Source organism: Notamacropus eugenii, chromosome 5 (genome assembly GCF_028372415.1).
Source record: "Notamacropus eugenii isolate mMacEug1 chromosome 5, mMacEug1.pri_v2, whole genome shotgun sequence".
Taxonomy (NCBI): domain Eukaryota; kingdom Metazoa; phylum Chordata; class Mammalia; order Diprotodontia; family Macropodidae; genus Notamacropus; species Notamacropus eugenii.
Window position 1 is genome coordinate 9,710,106 of NC_092876.1, and position 22,968 is coordinate 9,733,073.

Sequence of the window (22,968 nt, forward strand, 5' to 3'; positions counted from 1 at the left end):
AAAGATGGATTCCTGGAGTCTGACCTCAGATCTCCCCTAGCAGGCTCTTAGAATAAGAACGAAGAAGACTCATTTGTGGCATTTTTGAAGAACATGGGAGTTATCCCAGAGGACATCCAGGTAAGTTTTGGATAGCTCCTTTTTACTTCTTCTTCCATACCTCCTCTTCTTAAAAGTTCTTTTGAGGACTGAGAATACCTTCATTTTCCATTCTCCCTTCTTTGCTCAAGGGACCCTTCTTACATTAAGGTGTTCTAGCTTTTCAATGTTGAATAATACTGCCTTCCATCCTGTTGTGTGTCCTCTAACTTGGCCTAGCACAAGGCTCCCTAGAATTTAGGAGACAGAAATGAGTTGGATATGTCCCAGAAGCTTCTCCGGAACTGTTTCCAACTTGAACCACATAGGCTGTATTGGGACAAAATCAAGTCAAATCTCCTTTGCCATAGTGAGTATTAATAGAAATAGTAATAGTTAACGTAGCACCTTATGTGCCAGATATGATGCTTATTGCAACATCTTACAGTCTCATTTGATCCTTAAAACACTGCTTCTCTTCCCCATTTTAAAGTTGAGGAAACTGAGTCAAATGGCGGTTAGGTGGCTTACTCAGAATCACAGCTAGGAAGAGTCGTCTTTATCAATTCTGAGGCCCCTACACTGTTTTTCTACCACAGTTCTATGATCCCAGGGTCACTAACATTCTCTCTCAATACATCCTTTCCCCCAGGCCAAAATTTTCTGGAGTTGGGAGTGGAGATCATCTTCTAGGACATGAACCTAGGAGAAAATGAAACAATTCCAAGGATCTGGATTCCTTATAAAGCCAACTTGGTGACCTTTGGTAAGCTATTTCATTTCAAAAGATTTTGCTAATGTGACATGTGGAAAAGAGAATTGAGGACCTGGGTTTGAATTCAGCCTCTGATACTGTGTCTTTGTAAAAAAAAAAAAAAAGACAAGTCACTTCACCTTCAGAGCTTAGCACTTGCTGACAGAATAGTTGCTAGGGCATCAAAGAATGGGAAAGGATATATTAGAAGCCATGTAATCAGATCTCCCCTTTTTACAAATAAGGAAACTGAGGTACAAAGGGGTGCTGTATCTGTCAAATAAGATTTTTTGTAATTGTGCTTTGAAGTGGGTGCTTTGGGGTGCTCAAAGATAAGGGGAAGGATAGGAGTTTACTCCTGGAAGTTTTCAGTAAGAGGCATGGATTTGGTTTTTTTTTTCCACCTGGGCAGGACCTCACAGGGTAGAAATGACTGGCTGTTGGGAGGAAGTCCCATTCCTTGGGCCTTGTTTGCTAAATAAAAGTTGCAAATCAGTACTTGGCTGATAGGCATGGTTGCATAGGAGAGGTTGTGAATGCCACTTAATGGGGCCTGAGCATGAAAAGCAAAAGTCATTACCATTAAAATTTTTATCAGGGAGGAATCTGGATAAATTTTTAAGCCATTTAGACCAAACAAATGCTAGGTAATTTGCACAGCATCTGGTAGAAGATCAGAGCTTAAATTCTTAGCAAAGAAGAAAGGGATAGCTTGGAACAGACAGGAACTGCACATCTTACAGAAATGTCACATAAAGAAGTTGGCCCTTGAGCTCAGCTTTGGGACTACTTTCAGGCAGAGGGGATGCAGTCCAGGCATGAGGGACAGCTTGGAGTGTCATGAGGAACAGTGAGCACAGCTTCTCTTAACCGTGAAGGAAGTCTGGAAATGTAGATCTACCTAGATCAGAATGGAGATTGTTGGTTTGACTGGAAGAAAGGGATAGAACATGGTTTCCAAGTGTAGCAGAATCAATTCACTGATTTAGTGAGATGTGTGCTCCCAGTTGGGATGTCATAGTCTTGAGGACAAATGAATCTATTAGATGGTCTTCAGCATTGCTATTTTAGGAATATTCTAGGAATGCTACCCTACAACATCTAGATAGCTTGGGCAAGAGAAGGCAGGAAATAGGTGAGGGGACCAGAACAGTGGGACTGAACAATACCTAGCCAATATCACAGCCCTCTTAGCTTGGTTAAGAGGAGGGAGGGAATACCTAGAGTAGTTATCTGCCATCAAAGGGAGAGTAGAACTGCAGAGTAGCTCAAATTTGTCTTAATTTGCTCTGAGTTAAATCCATGAAATTTTCCACCAACCTGGATTATTAGATCTTTCAGAGAAACCCTTCATGATAAATTCCTAAGCAGTAATGTTACAAGGACACCATAGTCTTGTGCATCCCCAGGACATTTATTGTATATAGGAGAGAGATAAGTGCTCTCAGAAAGGATGAGCAGGTATGAGGGGCATGTACTCCACCAGACAGTTGGTTCAATTTCTTCCCCAATGGGAATGCTAGTAAAGTCAGCGTGATGTGTGTTTTTTCCAGATTTAAGAATTTCTAACTGTTCCCCAGGAAAACCTTAATTGGCAATTCCTAATAGGGACCATTTATTTGATGTAAACTCTAAAGTATACCCAGTTGGGATGTGGCAGTATGAGTCAGTCGAGCATAGTCTAGCAAGACCATGAAATTCATAGGACAGTGTTCTTCAAAGAGAATACCAAGTTAGCACATTCTGATCTTGTCATTACAGAAATTTCCAGAGCCATCCCTTGTCTGGCACATCCTAATGGATGTATTCCAATCATCATTGCAGGCTCTGCCCTCTAGGGCCTAGAGAAACAACATGACAGCTGTTCAGATATTTGAAGCCAGCCATGGTTTCTTTGTTATCTATGCTAACTATTCCTGCTTCTTCAAAAAGGAACTTTGTATGGTCTGATTTCAAGGCCATGCTCCAACCTGGGGTTCATGGACCTGCAAGGGTTCCATGGATAGATTTTAGGGGGGGCCCATGCACTTATTTTACTATTTTATAACTATTTGAATATAGCTTCATTTCTAATCTTGTATATTGTATTTTGTGCACTTAAAAACCTTCTGAGGGGGCCCCTGGACTTTAGCAGATGCTGACAGAGGGCCCCAGGAGAGAATCTCAATGAACCTGATAAACATATTGCTACTGCTCTGTGCTGGCAGTCTTTAAAGTGGGATCCTGGGGTCCCTAGAACCTTCTCAGTGGGTCCATGAAGTCAGTTATTTTCATGACTACCAACATATATTAATTTTTAATAAGGCAAATGTTAATAGACCTAAGCCACATAAACAAGCCCTTGGGGGTGGTATTATCTTCAGTGATTTTTAAGGGTAGAAAGGGGTCCTGAGGCTATCAAGTTGCCTATGCAGCTTAACTCTTGCTGTTTTCCATGTTAACATGCTGTTCCCACTCCTATCCATGTCACTTGACATTTCACCCCAAAATACAGTTAGTATGGCAACTTCTGATTCAAAGTCACCACCATTTGCCTCTCTTTTCACCATTTTTGACAAGGAGGATGATAGAAAAAACAAACTGTTATTTAGTACTGACAAGAGCTTACATTTTCATGTATTCTTTGTGGCCATCCTCATTGTTTTACCTAGAATGTATCAGTAGGTAATGGACTTTGTTTAATGTAGTGGATCTGTTTAGAAAGGAGTTTTTGTAATGCAGTTGCTGCTGTTACTGCCAACTCTGACAAGAGAATTTTGTACAAGGTGACGTCTCTAGAAACACTAGAGGTGGAACACACAGCTCCTAGAACCAGCCAGCTTCCTGTTGCCCTCATGGTCCCTGAGTGAGCAGAAATTTTGACCCTTTCAGGAATTGGTGACATTCCAGGATGTGGCTGTGGACTTCACCCAAGAGGAGTGGGGGCACCTGGAGCCAGACCAGAAGGAGCTGTACAGGGAGGTGATGCTGGAGAACTACCAGAACTTTGTCTCCCTTGATAAGGACAACTTGCCCCTGTGAGCTGGTGTCTGTCCATTGGGCTAGCCTTGTGTTCTTAATTGTAAAGGCTGTGGCCTGGCTGAAGTGCTAAGTTGGGCTTTTTCTTAGTGTAATGAATGGTGATGGTGATGGGGACCATGGCTGACATTTGTATTGTACTTCAGGGGCTGGAGGTGGTGTTAACTGTATGTTATCTTGTTTGATCCTACCCCAAACCTGTGAGGTCAGTACTGCAATCATCCCTATTTACAGTAAATCCTTATAAAGTGGGTTCCCTGTGCCAAGTATGACAGACACTAGATGGCCTTTCCATTGGCCTCACACTTAGGAATATCTAAGCAACAGTTTGAATATCAGTCTCCCCTGACTCCCCCCAGACATTTTATTCTGTATATGAGAGATAAGTGCTCTTGAGTTAGAATGAGCTAGTTTGAGGACCAAGCTCTCTAACTTGACATTTGGGTCAATGTCTTCTACAATGGGTACTCCAGGTCTGAAATTGGTGTGAAGGTTTTCTCCAGATTTAGGAATTAATGTATATATAAAAGTTCCACAGGAAAACCTTGACTCAAACCCCTATGTGAAAGCCTTCATCTGAAGGTGAAGTCTGAGGAAGACTATAACTCATCAGCCAAGCAGTAGAAAATAACCTAATCTTGCACATCCCTACTCAGAGCATTTAATCTGCATATGAGAGATAAGTGCTCTCAATTAGGATGAGCCTGCCTGAGTAGCAAGCTTTCCATCTTTGCAGATGGGTTAATTGCTGTTGCAATGGCTCTCCAGGTCTGAAGTCAGTCCGTGATTTCTCCCAATAAAGGAATTTCTGTGTATGAAGTTTCAGAGGAAAACCTTGACATGCCTTCATTTGCAAGTGCTCCCTGTAGGGACGTGTCATTCTGAGGAAAAATTAACTCATTGTCAAGCAAGTGCAACCTTTAGAGAGGAGATTCCCCTGTGAAACGGAGCTATTCTTAATCCTTTTTTGGTTAAGAGACTGTTTCATTTCGTACGTAAAAGGGTTTACTCGGTACAGTTGTCATCAGCAGAGTTCTGGCGCTTCTCCTGAAATAGCCCTTCCCCATTCTGTTCCTTCATTCAGACATTCTCTCCTGAAAACGAGTCCAATACCAATCATGGAATAGTTCATATATAGCAATTTTCTTTGAGTCAAAATTACTTTTATTTTTGTCTCATATTTTCTGTGACCCCAGTACAGCGAGTCCTTCAGAGGTGCCTTGGGAGCACCTCAGGGTCTTCATAGGGTTTGCTCCCTTTCCTGAAGATGAAGGGTGGTAAGATTGGATTCTGAGCTGTCTGCAGCTTTCCTTTTTCTTTTCTCATAAGCAGCGTTTCGAGTTTCCACACCAGTAGTGATCTTCCAGCTAGAGAGAAGGTATGGCATGGATACTCGGGAAAGAAGTTCCATAAAGCATATCTACAGGTGAGCAAGTAGATGTAAGGGAAAGATGAATTGTATAAGCTATACCTTAGCATTCAGGGGCAACACATTCAACTGCAGAACGAATTGTGTTCACAAGGGCTTCAGTTTTTTGTTTTTCGGTTTTTTTGAGATAAACTAAGTCTGTGAAGTATGAGTTCTCTCGCTTATCTTAAAGTTTTTAAATTCATTGGTTGATCTTCAGTGATCAGCCCATCAACATCAACATGTTGCTACCTTTTAGTAAACTCCAATCACTTGGGTAGGTTATATGAATGGGGTGGGGGGAGAGGAAAAAAATTCAACAACTTATGTGCCAGGCACTGTGCTAAGGGCTTTAGAAATACAATTTTTTTTGTTCCTCACAACAACCCTGAGAGGTAGGTGCAGTTATCATGCCCATTTTTTTTTTTACATCTGTGGAAAATGAAACAAGCAGGTTAAATGATTCTCCAGATTTCGGATTAGCACAAGGTGATAAGTATCACAACAGAAATTTCCAGAGCAAACCTGCATCATGCCCATCCTAACTTAGAGCATCTATTGCGTATTTTTGAGATAAGTGCTCTCAGTTAGGATGAGCTAATCTGAGGACATCTCTTACCTTGACAGTTAACTGCTCCTACAATGGCACTCCAGGTGTGCTTTCTCCTGATGAAGGAATTTCTGGGTATAAAATTCAACTGAGAAACATTTAACATTCAATGCCATAGTGGAGGACTTCATTTGAAGTGGAAGTGTAAACGCTCTCCATTGAGATGAGACATTCTGAGGAAGACTCAACTCAATTGCCAGCAAGGTAGCTAAGTGGAGAGGACAGTCTTCAAAGATGAGTACAGTAAGTGACCACATGTTGATAGTGTGATGACAATTATTTTCAGAGCCAACCTTTGTCTTGCATGTCCTAATTCAGAGCATTTATTTTGTACGTGAGAGATAACTGTTCTCAGTTACGATGTGCCAGTCTGATGACCAAGCTCTCCACCTTGACAGTAGGGTCAGTTGCTCATACAATGTGCACTCCAGGATTGAAGTCTGTGTGATTAGTCCTTTCTCTAGATTTTCACAGAATTTCTGTGTATAAAAGTTACACAGGAAAATCATGACTTGCAGTTGCTCCCCTCACTGAGAGCCTTTGAGTGTACGTATCTCACGTGCACATTTAGGGTTAGGGTTAGGGTGCTCACAGCTTGTATTGGACAGTTCAGGTAAGATTCAATTCACTGTCAAGACAGAAACCAGAATGTAGAGGAACTCTTTCCAAGGTAGTATTGTAAGTGACCCCATGTGGATACCCTTGAACAGTAATGTTCAAGGATACTATACTCTTGTACAACCTAACTGTAGAGGGGAGTGATAACTGCTGCCAGCAAGGATGAGCAGGTCTGAAGAGCAAGCACTCCACTACAGGTTTGGGTCAATTTCTTCAACAATGGGCATACTAGGTAATAGTGTGATGTCTGTTTTCTCCTGATCTAAGACTTTCTGACTGTTTTCACAGGTAAATCTTAACTGGCAAATCTAGGAGTGAGAACTGATTTGATGTTAACTATAAGTACATGCAGTTGGGAAGTGAATCAAGATGTTGTCTAGCAAGAGTGACAAATGCAGAGGACAGTCATGTTGAAAGATGAGAACAGGAAGGGGGCATGTTATTAGTTCCATAAGAAATTTTCAAAGAAAACCCTTGTCTTGCACATCCTAATTAAGAGCATTTGTGTATTTCTGATAAAGTATTCTAAGTCAGGATGAGCCAGTTTTGAGGACCAAGCCCTCCAAGTTGACAGTTAGGTCAATTGCAGTTACAAAGGCATGTTGAAGCAATTATGGCTTTCCACTTGAAAAACTGCAACTGCTACCAAAACAGGAGCCTTGCTATGACATTACATCCTATAGGAGTTGTCACTTGGGGTGTACCATTCCATGGAAGAATGAAAAAATCTTCAAGCAAGGTAGCTAAAGGAATAAGGATAGTTTCCTTCAAAGCTGAGTTCATAAAGTTACCACATGTTGATAGTGTTTAGCAATTGATTTCAGAACAATGCCCTGTCATGACCATCCTAACTCAGACATGAGAGAAATTTTCACAACTACCGATCTGGCCAATCCTCACTTGAGCATTTATTTATGGTGTTATTTCAGTTATTTCAGGCATCTTTAGAAATTGGACTCCATAAGTGGTATAATTTGGAGGGGGTCCTTCTGAAGAAGAAATAAGTCATCCTACTCTTCTTACCAATCCTAACTCAGCATTTATTGTGTACTTTTGAGACAAGTGCTCAGTGTTAGGATGAGTCAGTCTGAGGACCAAGCACTTCAACTGAGAGATGATGAGTTTCTCCTGGATCTGAAAGAAACCCTTATTTTCACGTTTTTGGATGTTCCTGCAATTCATGACCCATTGAGGCATCTTTAGGTTCCTGGTTTCCACATAAAAACCGTGACTTGATACCAAAGGGTAGCCTTGTTATGACCTTGTCTCCTATGTACTCTCACATGGATTCTGACATTCTGAGGAAGAATGAAAGCATCTTCAAGGAAGGTAGCTAAACATTGAGGACAGTTTCCTTCAAAGATGAGTTCAGAGTTATCACATGTTAACACATGTTGACAGTGTGTTTAACAATTATTTTCAGAATACTTCCCTTTCTTGCCCATCCTAACTCAGAGCATTTATTGTGCATTTGTCAGATAAGTGCTCTCCGTTAGGATGTGCCAGTCTGAGGACCAAAACCTCCCCTTTGAGACTTGGGTCAATTTCTGGTGCAATTTCACTCGAATTCCTTATTCTCTGTATGCTTTCCCTTGCCTCCATCTGCTAAGTGGAGGATCTTCATTTGAAGGTCAAGGTGAAGTGGAAGTGCTCTCTCTTAATGTCTTTCTGAGGAGACATCAACTCATTGTTGATCCACTCGAGGTGGCTAAGTGCAGAGGACAGTATGCTTCAACGTCAATACCATCAAATTTGGACATGTTGAAGCAGTCATAACAAATTTCCAGACCTAAACCCTGTCTGGCCCATCCTTACTCACAACATTTATTGTGTATTTTTGAGATAAATGCTCTGAGTTAGGATGAGCCAGTCTGAGGACCAAGCACTTCAACTGAGAGATGATGAGTTTCTCCTGGATCTGAAAGGAACCCTTGTTTTCACGTTTTTGGATGTTCCTGCAATTCATGACCCGTTGAGGCATTTTTAGGTTCCTGGTTTCCACATAAAAACCGTGACTTGATACCAAAGGGTAGCCTTGTTATGACCTTGTCTCCTATGTACTCTCACATGGATTCTGACATTCTGAGGAAGAATGAAAGCATCTTCAAGGAAGGTAGCTAAACATTGAGGACAGTTTCCTTCAAAGATGAGTTCAGAGTTATCACATGTTAACACATGTTGACAGTGTGTTTAACAATTATTTTCAGAATACTTCCCTTTCTTGCCCATCCTAACTCAGAGCATTTATTGTGCATTTGTCAGATAAGTGCTCTCCGTTAGGATGTGCCAGTCTGAGGACCAAAACCTCCCCTTTGAGACTTGGGTCAATTTCTGGTGCAATTTCACTCGAATTCCTTATTCTCTGTATACTTTCCCTTGCCTCCATCTGCTAAGTGGAGGATCTTCATTTGAGAGTCAAGGTGAAGTGGAAGTGCTCTCTTGATGTCTTTCTGAGGAAACATCAACTCATTGTTGATCCACTCGAGGTGGCTTAAGTGCAGAGGACAGTATGCTTCAACGTCAATACCATCAAATTTGGACATGTTGAAGCAGTCATAACAAATTTCCAGACCTAAACCCTGTCTGGCCCATCCTTACTCACAGCATTTATTGTGCATTTTTTGAGATAAGTGCTCTGAGTTAGGATGAGCCAGTCTGAGGACCAAGCACTTCACCCAAGAGTTGGTTTCTGATGGATCTGAAAGCAACCCTTGTTTTTACATTTCTGGATGTTTCTGCAATTCACGATCCATTGAGGGATTTTGAGGCGATAGGATTCCACTGAAAAAAACTGGACTTGCTACCAAATGGCTGCCTTGCAATTACGTTGGGTCCTATCAGAGCTCTCACTTGGGATATGCCATTCTAAGGAAGAATGAAGGGATCTTAGGGTAGCTAAGTCAAGGACACTTTCCTTCAAAGATGAGGCCAAAATTAACATGTTGATAATGTGTTAACAGCTATTTTCAGAACAATCCCCAGTCTTGCCCATCATAACTCAGATCATTTATTGTGCATTTGTCAGATAAGTGCTCTGAGTTAGGATGAGCCAATCTGAGGACCAAAGTCTCATGGAATGTCTCTCTCTAAAGGTCCACAGAGAAAATTTGACATGGAATTCCATACTGAGTGCCTTCATTTTAAGTTGAAGTTCATGTGCTGTCCTTGGGCACATGAACAGCATGTCACAGAGTGACACTCTCATGAAGAATCAGGTCATTTCCTGCAAAGTACACAAGTGCAGAGGACAGTCTTCAAGATAGGTACAGAAAGTTTCCACATGCTGGTAGTGGGATGACAATTATATAGTGAGCAATCCCTTGTCTTCTCTATCCCAACTCAGTATTTAATGGTATTTTTCAGATAAGTGCTCTGACTCAGCTTAACCAATCTGAGGACCAACCTCTTCACCAGAGAGTTGCATTGTTTCCTTAGGAATACAAAAGGAGCTCTGGTTTTCAAGTCTTTACATGATCCCAACAATTTATGACTCATTCTTGAGGAATTTTGGTGGGAAGTTTCCAGTCTAAACCCATGGCGTGCCAGTGAGATCCTTCCATTGAAATTGGGCTCCATTAAATGCTATAACTTGGAGGGTGTCCTTCTGAAGAAGAAAGAACTCATCCTAAAAAAGTCAGCTAAATGGAGGGATGAATTTGCTGCCACGATGAGTACAGCAAGTTACTACATGTTGATAATGTGACAGCTATCATCAGAGGTATTCCTTGTCTTGCTGATCAAAACTCAGAGCACTTATTGTGTATTTTTGAGATTAGTGCTCTGCATTAGGATGGGCAAGAAAGAGGTGGCTAAGTGCAGAGGACGGTATGCTTCAACGTCAATACCATCAAATTTGGACATGTTGAAGCAGTCATAACAAATTTCCAGACCTAAACCCTATCTGGCCCATCCTTACAGCATTTATTGTGTATTTTTGAGATAAGTGCTCTGAGTTGGGATGAGTCAGTCTGAGGACCAACCTCTTCACCAGAGAGTTGCATTGTTTCCTTAGGAACACAAAGGGAGCTCTGGTTTTCAAGTCTTTACATGATCCGACAATTTGACTCATTCTTGAGGAATTTTGCTGGGAAGTTTCCACTCTAAACCTATGTATGGTGTGCCGGTAAGTGAGAGCCTTCCATTGAAATTGGGCTCCGTAAGTGCTATAATTTTTAGGGTGTCCTGAGGAAGAAAGAACTCATCTTCAAGTCAGCTCAATAGCGGGATCAGTAAGTTACCTCATGTTGATAGTGTGATAGCAATTCTTTTGAGAGCAATTCCTTGTCTTGCCCATCCTAACGCAGAGCACTTATTGTGTATTTTTGAGATAAGTGCTCTGCGTGAGGATGAGCCAGTCTGAGGACAAAGCACTTCAACTGAGAGATGTTTTTCCTGTATCAGAAAGAAACCCTTGTTTTCACGTTTCTGAATGTTTCTCCCATTCTTGAATCATTGAGGGATTTTTAGGTTATGACTGTCCACTTGAAAAACTGTAACTGTTACCAAACAGGAGCTAGAGGCTTGGGATAGTTTCCTTCAAAAATGAGTTCATGAAGTTACCACATGTTGATCTCAGTTAGGAGCAACCTCTCCACCTTGTCACTTAAGGGTGATTTCACTCAATCCATAGTCTCTGTACTTTTTCTTGCCTTGCCCACCTAAGTGGTGGGTTTTCATTTGAAGGTGAAGTGGAAGTGCTCTCTGTTTGAATGTCATTCTTAGGAAACATCAACTCATTGTCACTCAGGTCTCTAAATGTAGAGGACTGTATGCTTCAATGTCGAATCCATCAAATTACCTCATGTTGAAGCAGTTGTAACCTAAGTTTCCAGACCTAACACCCGTCCGGACCATCCTTCCTCAGAGCATTGATTCTGTAGTTTTGAGATACATGCTCTTGAGTTAGGATGAGTTAGGATGAGCCAGTGTTTGGACCAAAGTCTCATGGAATTTCCCTTCATAAAGTTAAACAGAGAAAGTTTGATGTGGAATTACTTACCTGAGGGTCTTTTAAGCTGAAGTCCCAAGTGCAGTGCTTGAGATGACATTCTGAGGTAGAATTAGCTCATTTCCTGCAAAATACATAAGTGCAGAGGCCAGTTTTTTCATTGATAAGTTGAGCAAGTTTCTACATGTTGATAGTGTGATAACACTTATTTTCAGAGCAATTCCTTGTCTTGGCTGATCTAAGAGCATTGATTGTGCATTTCTTGTGATGAGCCAGTCTGAGTACCAAACTTTTGCTTGACAACTGGATAAACTGCTGCTTCAATTTCACTGGAGATCTGACAACAGTTTCTTTTCTCCTGATTAGTATATTCTGTGTAGAAAGCTGTGCAGGAAAACCTTTACTCGAACACCCAAGTAGGGGTTTTCCTTTGAAGGTGAAATGGGAATTCTCTCAGTTGATAATGTCATTCTGTTGAAACATCAACTCATTGTCAAGCCAGGTAAGCTAAGTGCAGAGGACAGTAATCTTCAGTCACATACATCAAGTTACCATATGTTGAAGGGGCCATAGCAGAAATTTGCAGAACTAACCCTTGTCTTGCCCATCCTTACAGCATTTATTATGTTTGAGATAAGTGCTCTCAGTTACAGTGAGCCAGCTTGAGTACCAAGCTCTTTGCCAGACAGCTGAATTATTTCCTTAGGTATCTGAATGGAACCCTGTCTTTCAAATCTTTGGATGTTCCTGCAATTTATGACTCAATGAGGAAACCCTTGGCATGCTAATAAGTGATAGCCTTTCTTTGAAATCGGGTTCCATAGGTGCTCTCACTTGGAGTCTGCTGCTCTGAGGGAGAAACTATCTTCAAATAAGTCAGTTCAATAGTGAGGTCAGTTTCCTTCCAAGATGATTACAGCAAGTTACCACATGTTGATAGTGGGATAGCAATTATTTTCAGAGCAATCCTTTGTCTTGCGGATCCTAACTCAGAACATTTGAGACAAGTGCTCTCAATTAGGATGAGCCAGTCTTAGGATCAAGCCCTTCAACTGAGAGTTGATTTGTTTCTCATGCATCTGAGTGGAACCCTGGTTTTCAAGGTTTTGGTTGTTCCTTCAATGCATGACCCATTGAGGAACTTTTAGACGGTATGTTTCCATTGGAAAAGCTTGACTTTCTACCAAACGAGTACCTTGCTTTGAAGTTGGGTCCCATATATGCTCTCAATTCAGGTGTGACATTCCAAAGAAGAATGAAATCATCTTTAAAGACGATTAAGGCACCTTAAAGCAAGGAAGCTACAGACCTAGGATAGTTTCCTTCAAAAATGAGTTCATAAAGTTAGTGATAAAGTTAAAAGTTAAAGATAATGTGATAATTACTTTGAGAACAACCCCTTGTCTTGTCCATCCTAACTCAAAGCATTTGTGCTTTTGAGAAAGTGCTGTCAGTTAGGATGAGCCAGTCTGAGGACCAAGCTGTCCTTGACACTTGGGTCAATTTCTGGTACAATGTCACTCAACTTGTTAGTCTCCCTGTGTTTTCTCTTGCCTCCATCACCTAAGTGGTGGTCTTCATTTGAAGATGAAGTGCAAGTACTCTCTGTTGAGATGGTGTCAGTCTGAGGAAACATCAACTCATGTGTAATCAAGCCTGGTCATTCTCCATCAGGCAGTCAGAATTTTTTTCTTGCTGGGTGACTGACCACTAACTGCTAGCTTTAAAGGAATAAACTGTATGCATTTACCCTTTTTTACCTTTTGTTAAGCAAACTTTCAGGTTGACAGGGCCCAATCACATGCACCGAAGCATCCCATCAAAACAAAGATGCAAGTTTCTGTTGAATCCTGCCAGAAACATCTCGGATTCATCACACATTAGATTTTGAATTGATTTTTGTACATTCAGAAACCTTTGTTCTTGCTCTGCAGGTTCCTCCTTCCACCCCCATTCTGTCATGACTGAGCAGGTTAAGAAGTTCCAAAGCAATCTGTACCCAGGAACTTCATGACTTAGTGTCCCTTATGCTGTGTTAAGGGTTATTATTATAGCTTCCACAAAGGGTAAGAGGGTTGCTGCAATTTTTAGAGGTTTTTATATATTTCTATAAATTGTATATTTATAGTCTTTGTTTGCATAGTAAACTGACCGCACTGCAACAAATGACAGGACATTGTGAAAGCGCATGCTCAAAGGGATTGGTTTTCAGGACGAAGGGCACTTACACCTGGGGACCTGAGAACCCCCGAACCCCCTTCCTGAGTGGTGGAGACTGGATTGGCCCCCAGGCGCTCTCCCATTCGCCCTCCCCTTTAAGCCATCCCTATTCAGTGTTATTGAGGACCTTTGTATTCAGCGATGTTTTAGGAAAATTTCTACTGGTAGATTTAAACAACACAAAAGAACCAATAACGGAAAAGTAGGAAAAGGGAGCGGGAAGAAAGCAGTGGGGAATGGTAGGTCCGCGCAGGGCTCGGCACAGGTGTACTGAGGCACAGAAGGGGCCGGGCCGGGATGGGGTGGGGTGTGAGGAAAGCCTCGCTGTTTCCCCGGGGAAGTTGTCTGGGAGGACGCGGCTCAGACCGAGTTTGCAGGGAAAAGCGTCGTGGGGAGCCGCTCAGTCCTGTTCAGGGCCCGGGTCGGGGGCACGCGGTTCCAGAGTGTCAGACGCCCCCGGAGGTGCTGGGCGCTGCTTAGGTAATTACTGTCTGGGGAGCTCGTGCAGGGGTCACCGGGAGGCTTGGCAGGGCGGTGGGCGCTGGGGGTGCAGAAAGGGGAGCTCCAGCCAGGGTCTAAAGAAAAAGGAGCGGGCATCCCGGGCAGGGAGGGCATCCCTCTGCACAGCCCGTGCTTAGTCACGGGAACATGGAGGGCAGTTTGCAGTTCTAGGGATGGCTTTCTCGTTAGATGTATCTCATTTATTCTATCCTTAAGGTATTGGACGCATTAAGATTTTTTTCAGCAACATACCCAATATCTGACGTTTTGTTTTCAACCTGAAGGTCAGTATCAACGTTGTTTGTTCTAGGTTTGTACATAGATTCTGCATCATTTTCGTGTCTTCCTTCCTAGGCTGAACCCCTGAATCTTCCGTTTCATCACATCTCATTGCCTGGAACATGAAATGCTTGTTGACGGCTGACTGCCCTGGGAAGAGAGAGACCCAATCTGCATGTTGTGTCACTTTATTTTTGTCTGTCGTCGGCTTCTGGAACTCTGTTTATCCTGATTTAAGAACACTTTTGCTTTGTGTTCTCATTCTAAACTGCACGTGAAGCCAGTGAAGAGGGAGGAGAAATGAGAAGGGAAAGGAGGGGGCCATGGAGGTTGGTCTTGTCCTCTTCTGGCTTCTTGTTGTAGAGACTGGGACTGCCAATTTCCATCCTCTCTCTCCATAGAATGTCTATGTGCCTTGTCTGGGTAAGAATGAGACAGACTTGCCAAATCCACTCGTCACAACTACACTTAACTATCTTGGGAAGAGACTCTTCTGGCTAGGTCTGGTTTGAGTGCTCTCTCTCAGTGGCTGAGCCCAGTAAATCATTGAACTGAATGTAGGAGCTCTGTCTTTGGTGGTTGGCATACTAAACCAATTCCTGAACAGCTTGCTTAGTGAGATCAGGTTCTGCCTGGTGTGAAAACTTCAAGGAAGTTGTGATCCTTGACTCAAATGATTGAAAAGGGAGGTAACAATCGAAGAGGGATGGGGGGCAAGTGGAAAGGATTGGAAAGAGGTACAAAAAGCACCTAAAGCAAAGAACTCATGGCAGAATAAACAAGTTGAAGGTCAAGTCTCCTCCAGTGTAGTGACAGACCACTTTGTAGGGGTCTTAACACCAGCCTACATCATCATAGCATCCAGTACAATATCCTTTATTATATTCTTCCATGGATGACAGGGGCAATATATGAAACCACAAAAACATTTTTTTCATTGGTTGCTTGTGCAGAGACAGAAGAATGTAGATATTGTATTCACATGTAAACTCAGGGGGACTGCCTTTCCCAGCCAAAGATTTGTCATCCCTTCTGTAAGTCACTGACCCTGGAAACTAGAAAGGAGCAGGTGACCTTCCCAAAGTCCCACAGATAGATAGTGGCGACACTAGGAACAAAACCTGGGTCTTGTATGATCGATGCAGGGTTGAATGGAGATAATCTGAGACGGAATCCAGGGTCTTGGAAAGGCAGTAATAGTACACCATTACTTGTACCACATCTCATTCATACATGGTGGTTTCCACATTACTTCTTCCACTAGAGTATGATTTCTTTGAGAGCAGGGACCTTTTCTTTCTCTTGCCTTTCACTTCCCAGTGCTTAGCAAACTTCTGGCCCGTACTAAATTCTTTGTAAATGCTTGTTGAGCTGAATTATGTTTTCTTTTTCCTCAGCTCTGCTTTCTCAGGATTCTGTCCTTTTCCAAAATGGGATCAAAGGAGATAAAGAATTGGCTCCTTGCCTCCTCACAATTAGGAACCAAGTGAGTTGGAGTTATTTTTCTTTCCTGAAATGCTTTCCCATTCCTTAATAGCTACGTTCCTTTCTCTCATTTGAGATGTTTTTTTCTCCAATACAACCCCATTCTGATGCTTCAGTCCAAACAACTCTAACTGAAGAGGAGCCTGTCTTGGTTCATTTACTACTACATAGGGAATGCTCCTTATTTTCCTCATGTCATCTCTTTGTATAACTGTGCTCTCCACCCACTTATTCAATGACTTGGTTGTGCCTGGTACATATTCAGTACTGTGCTGAATGATCTGAGATTTATACTATCTGAAGATGTGCAAGAGTCTGTGATATCCAGAAGGTTGCAGCTTCTTTGTTCTGTAAAACTTGGACTCAAGTCAAAATACCACACCTAAAGACCTAGAAAGCCCAGATGTGGCCATGAGGCGGACGTTTCTCCACCCTCTGGGGTAGAACAAGGTGTCTTTAATACAATGGTTATTCAGATATTTAAACTGAATGCTCAGAATCTTGAACACTTTTACCCTATGTCTTTTAACTCTGCCAACTTCTTCCTCCTCCCAGGTCCATGAGAGGCTTATTCTTCAGGGGCACATGAATGTGTTTACTGTTTCAGAAATCTGACATTCAAAGATGTGGCTGTGGACTTCACCAGGCAGGAATGGGAGCAGTTGACACCTGGGCAGAGGAACCTCTACAGGGATGTGATGCTGGAGAACTATAGGAACTTGGTCTCTCTGGGTGAGGACAATCCCTTCACAGCTCATTTGTTCATTGCCTTAAAGTTGCTCTCTCATGCAGGGGTTCTTTTTTTTTTTTTTATTAGAATGTTTTTAAATGCAAAAAAAATTACGGAGGATTAAAAGGAAATTATATTGAAATAGTTTCAAGAAGAATTTCCTGACCCTTGGTTAAAAACCCCTGCTAAAGTGTCTAATTTGAGTTTAGGTTTGATCTGTGGGAATTATAGCTACTTAAGCTGTTAAATCCAGTGTTCTGCTCCTTTTTCTGAGGAGAAAGTTCTTTTTTGTAGTAAATGACAATTGGCAGCTTTAGGGTGCTGCTTCAAAGGCATCCATCCTTTATCTTTCTGTGGTTCCCCAGGATTAGGAATTCTCCCCAAAGCTCCAGTGCAGAGACCTGAAGACATCAAAGATTCCCATCTTCTTAGCAAGATGTGGAATCAAATGGGCTAGTTTTTCTAGTGAACCTTAAATGAGCTCTGGGCCTGCACTTCCATTCTGACTGCCAAAGAGCCTTCCTGGTCCTGGAACACACAGCCTCCTTCAGGATCTTTGTCACTTTCTGAACTTTCCCAGCATGCTTTCTTTCTCCCAGTGAGAAATAGCTAGGATTAAAATGTAAGATGGATATTTCTTGGCAACCTCTCTCCATTTTCTTTTTAAAAAACCTCTGAGCAGGGCTTCCAGTGTCCAAACCAGAAGCGATCTCCCAGTTGGAGCAAGGAGAGGTACTATGGATAGCAGAGGAAAAAGTACCAAGAAGCCCCTATCCAGGTAAGCAAGAGAGAACACAGGTAGATGGAAGTCATTGCAGGTAGCAGTTCTGATCCTGACTCTTTGAAATGTTGGGCAAGGGCAAGGGGAGTTTTACTCAGACATCCAGATATAGAGAAAGGACCTCAGACTTTTCATCTGAGAGAGACGTATGTTCACATGTTTCTTTTTAACACAAACCTTTCTACCTTTGTTCACTATCTCATTCTTTTTCATTGTCTTCAGACATTATTTTCATGATGATTTCAGCCTGCTTTAGCATCTTCAGTCTGTTCCTCTTCCCACATTTATTTCCTTGTGCTTATAGATATGCATTAACTGTTCCATCTTAACAGATGCATAACAAAAGCCATTTGCCTCTGCTACCCTTTTGTTGCCTTCTAATTTCTCTTAATTCCATTCTGAATGGAATCTAATATCTTGGAATGCATGTTGAAATAACTATAATACAAAGGAAGACCGTCCAAATGCCCTGAAAGATTTGAGTTGGCATCCCTTTCGGCTTGGTAGATTAAAAATAGATAGCCTTCATGAAGGAAGTGGTACTTGATCTGGTTCTTGGAGGAAGGCAAGGATTTCAACAGGTGAGAGAAGGCCATTGGAGGTATAGAGGAGATCATCCACAAAGTCACAGAGGAGAAAGGACAGAACAAAAGCAGGAATTGACAGAGCTGTTTTGACTGCAACATGGCATATGGAAAAGGAGCATTGTTAGAGGAAATAGGGAAGGTCAAGCTGGCTGATTCTGTGACTGAGGGCCCATGGGAAGCAATCCAGCTACCGTGCTTGAGCTGGCCAGGTTCTACGAGTGAGGAGGAGGAGAAGACCATGGATCAGTTCAAAGCATGAGCATCAGAAATCAAATGATAAGTAGACCCGTCATATCCAGGGTCCAGAAGTCCAACATGATAAATGGAATAGCATTGGAATCCAAAAATCAAAAGCATGGTCTATGGTTAGTTAAAGGTCAAGAAACTGATGGTCAGGAGGTTTATTCACTAGTTGGATTTGGTGAGCTTAGTGAGTGTACCCCCATCTCTTGAGCCTGATCATTGGGCCTAATACTGTTCTCACCCCCAACACCTCTTCTTGATTTTTATCCAGCTTCTGAGATGTAGGTAGAGAAGGAATTTTATGGAAAAAGGGAGGAGATATTTTTAGGAAGGAGGGACTAGGCAGCACTGTCACATGATTTTGCAGGGGTCATGGAGCATGAAGACCGAGACTGAACCTCTGAGTTTGATAATGAGGCTATGTCTACGGACTTTGGAGAGATTACTTCAGTCTCCTTGGTGGGGGTCAGAAACCAGATTGCAGGACTTTAGTGATTTTGTGATGAAGGTATGAAGGCAAAATACTCTTTCTGTACCATTTAGGGAGGAAATTGAGAAGGCAATAGCTCAAGATAGTAGCATTTTCAGAGGAAGGCTTTTTTGAATGGGGGAAATTCACAGTTTTGTAGACACAGAGATAGGGGATTCAGTAGTAAGGGACATATTAAAGATGAAGGTAAGACTGGTATCATGGAAAAATGACCCCAGCATAAAAGTTTGAGGCACAGATGAGATAAATAAAAATAAACATCTTTGTCAAGAAATCCCCAAATAAGGTCATGCAGAGTCAGAGGTGACTGCAAAACAGAACAATAACAAAAGCAGGGGAACTGAGGAAGAGAAAACAAATACAAACATAGAGGAAGCAAGAGGGATGGCTGTGACCAGTAATTTTATACTCAATTAGGGGTTAGTTTGCTTTTGTTTTTTCCATATAGGGATATTTTATACTCTGCACACAGAAAAAATTCTAAGCCTAAGGCAATAGCCTTCCCGTTTTGAACAATATTCAACAATATTCAATAATAATAAAATGAATCAAGGTGAACATTCATTTGCATTGTTGAAAAAAGATTTGACCTATATACGTATTGCATATGTATATTTCAGTGAATATTTTAATACATTTTAACAAAGATTAATCAAGAAAACAATATATTATGTCTACGTAGACTTTGTTACTTTCCTAATCTTATTTTTAAAAAATGGTCTTCATATTTTTCAAACAAGAGTTGGTTTAAATATGAAGTCCTTCATACCAGAAGAGGAAAGATACAAAGCTCCTCTCTATTCACTTCATCCATGAGTATGACCAGTGAAGTGGTCTAGTTAGCTTTCTAAGATTAAGTAAGTGATCTTACAATCTGCAGCTCACAGTTCTGGAGCCCGATAAATAGAATTTTATAATTACTTCCCCTGTAGAATCATGTCGAATTGATTAATGCTGATTGAAATAGAGGAGGCCTCCAGGTGAATTATTTCTCACAATGAGAGAGTGTCAGAGTATAGTTGGAGGTTTAAGATTAGAGAAGAAAGTTTTGGAACAGTTAATATGAGGGAAGTCAATAAGACATCATCTAATGGAATCCTTTAAGGACAGTGAAGGGCATTTGTAGTTGAATCATTCAGCCTGGTATTTTCAAGATCTTAAGGGTTCTGTGGCTTTAGAGCAGAAATGGCAAAGGCAACTGGTAGGGCTTTTGAAGCTTTTGAAGCTGGTGTGGGGTGAAGTTAAGGGATTCAAAGAGAAAAAGAATTGTTGAAACAGCTGACCATAGGGTCAAGACTTCCAGGAGGGAAATTAAACCGGAACAAGAATGATGGACTTTGGGGCTAAGGGAAAGATCCAGGCACTGGAGGTACTGATGGAGGCAAAGAATAGGCCAAGAAGAGAAGGAAGGGCCCAGAGATTGGTCAAGAAAGGGAATTTCATAGATTTATTGGAAACTGCTCCATTTCTACCAAGTAGTCTATGAAGGTCTGTGTAACCCTTCCAGTAAAGTAGTTGAAAGCTAATGTCAATAGGGAGGTTCTCATTGAGAAAGGTCAGAGGCCAAGCTGGTAAAGGACTCATCAATATGCTGAATTATCTGAGGTTCATTGCAGAGATAGGAATGGAGAGAAACTGCAGGCCATACTGCTGTCAGTTTCTTTTCTTCCTTCCTCCCATCTCTTAACTCTATAGTTCAGCCTGTTGGTGGTCTGTTTCTTTTTTCCTCTTCAGATTCTTTTTTACTTTTTACCTTGGAATTGTTATGTTTTTAGAGAAGTACCTCATTCTTTCTGATTAGCTGGAGTGTGGAGAGATATTCCCCCAGTCTTGTGCCTTCTCTTATAGAAGGAATATCAACTTGCCTTTGATTTACACATAGCTGTTGCTTGGAACTGGCAGAAGCAGAATCATAGTATACTTTGTAGGTCACTGCAGAATTCCCTTGCCCTCTGTACTTAATTAGGAAAGATCATCAGTCATTTGTCAATTTTATCAGGAATTCTTGCTTTTCTCTATGGCAAACTGATGTAACAAATAGCCTTTCATTTCACTGGTCATGGAATTGGGAGTGACTTGATTTGTACAACAATATCCCTGCTTTCTCTGCATATGAAGGCAGTGGGTCCCATTAATTGACAATAAGCCCCAAGATAAGCACTAGCTAACTTCACTTACTTCTACTGAAAGGTGCTAGACTTCTAATTAAAAAAAAGTGTACGTACTTGCAGTTATCAATCATCTTATTTGCTTTTTAGAGGACATCTAGATATATGAGCATCTAGACGTGATATTGTAAGCATAGGTAACTCCTGGTGAGGAAACCATATATAAATTCAGAGAGGGCAACTGCTTTGTAGTTTATTGTATTAGAAAGTTGCCTAGGACCTTGAGAGCTCAAATGCCCTGCCCAGGGTCCCTCAGCCAATGTGTATTGAGGGTGAGACTTGAGCCTCTTGTCTTCCTGACTTGGAGGCCAGGCCATCCCATTTTATTTGCTGCTTTTTCAAACTTGAGATACCACCTTGGAGTTCCCTAGGTCTGATGTCTTCTAATCTCTTGCCTGGATTTAAAGTCCTGATATAGTTTGCCATTCCATATATGTATATATATATATATATGTATAGTTCTGCAAACTTTTTAGTTTTAAAATGCATTCCTTCTTTCACCTATGCTAACCTCTTTGATGTCTTTCATTTATCGAACAGTATGCCCATGAATTTGGATGATACTTAATCTACCTATCTCAGTAGGTTTTTGTGAGGGAAGCAACTTGGACAATCATTATATTACTATAATAGGAATTAATGTTATTTTTGAGTGAGAAGATATCTCAAAAAACCAAACTTGGGCTTTTACCCTATTGATAATCTCACGATTCCCAGAAATATATTAATCATGATAAATGTACTTACAGGGCAGTTTCCCTTCTCCTACCAAAGAGAACAGGGAACGTTTGTATTTTAATTTTTCCCCCCAGATTGGGAAACTAGGCCTGAGACCAAGAACTCAGTTGCAAAACAAGGTACTTCCTCAAAAGAATCATCCTAGGAAAGGTTTGCAGGATGTGGCTTATGGAATTCAAATTTGGGACAACAGCAGAGTCAAGAAAGAAATTTGGAGCAAGTAACAGTCACTCAAAAGAATAAGCCTAATGAAATAAGAATCCATGAATGTAATATATTTGAGAGAAGTTTCCATCTTAAGTCAAGTATTGATAGAGAAACATTTCTCTACAAAAGTGCCCCCATAAGTGGGATGCACCTGGAAATACCTTTAAACAGTATCCAGAAGCCAGTAAAAATAATGGAATCTACTCAAGAAAGAAATTTTGTAAGTGTAATGTTTGCCAGAAAGATTGTCACTATCCTTCAGCTTCATGTCATAAATACTGGAGAGAAATTATACAAATATAATGAATTTGGGGAAGCATTCAGACAAAATACATTCATAAATCAACAACAGGAAATTTATACTGGAGAGAAACGCTATAAGTGCAATGAATGTGGGAAAGTTTTTAGTAAAAGTTCATCTCTTACTCTACATCAGAGAGTTCATACTGGAGAGAAACCTTATGCATGCAATGAATGTGGTAAACCTTTCAGTGATGGCTCTTCCCTTAGAGAAACCATATAAATGTAATGACGGTGGAAAACCTTTCAGTGACAGTTCATCTCTTGCTCAACATCAGAGAATCCATACTGGAGAAAAACCCTACAAATGTGATGAATGTGGTGCAGCTTTCACATGGAGTTCATTTCTTTCTCAACATCAGAAAATTGATACAGGAGAGAAACCCTTTAAATGTAACGAATGTGGCAAAGCCTGCAGGCAGAATGCATTTCTGGTTTTGCATCAAAGGTTGCATACTGGTGAAAAACCCTATGAATGCAGTGAATGTGGCAAAGCCTTTGGTGACAGCTCTTCTTTTACTAAGCATCAGAGAATTCATACTGGAGAAAAGCCTTATAAATGTAGTGATTGTGGAAAATCCTTCAGTGACAGTTCATCCCTTATTCAACATCAGAGAATTCATACTGGAGAGAAACCCTATAAATGTAATACTTGTGGTGCAGCCTTCACAAATAGTTCATCCCTTTCTCACCACCTGAGAATTCATACTGGAGAGAAGCCCTTTAAATTTAATGAATGTGGTAAAGCCTTCAGGCAGAATGCATTTTTAGTTCTACATCAAAGGATGCATACTGGTGAGAAACC

At 41.2% G+C, this 22,968-nt stretch overlaps 1 protein-coding gene across 1 annotated transcript in view; it reads left to right on the forward strand.

The window, feature by feature from the left end:
• LOC140503288 (uncharacterized) overlaps positions 1–22,968 on the forward strand; it is a 256,515-nt gene that overhangs the window by 79,602 nt on the left and 153,945 nt on the right. The window contains 2 exon segments of the mRNA XM_072607135.1: positions 22,150–22,372; positions 22,431–22,968. Coding sequence (XP_072463236.1) covers positions 22,150–22,372; positions 22,431–22,968 — 761 coding nt within the window.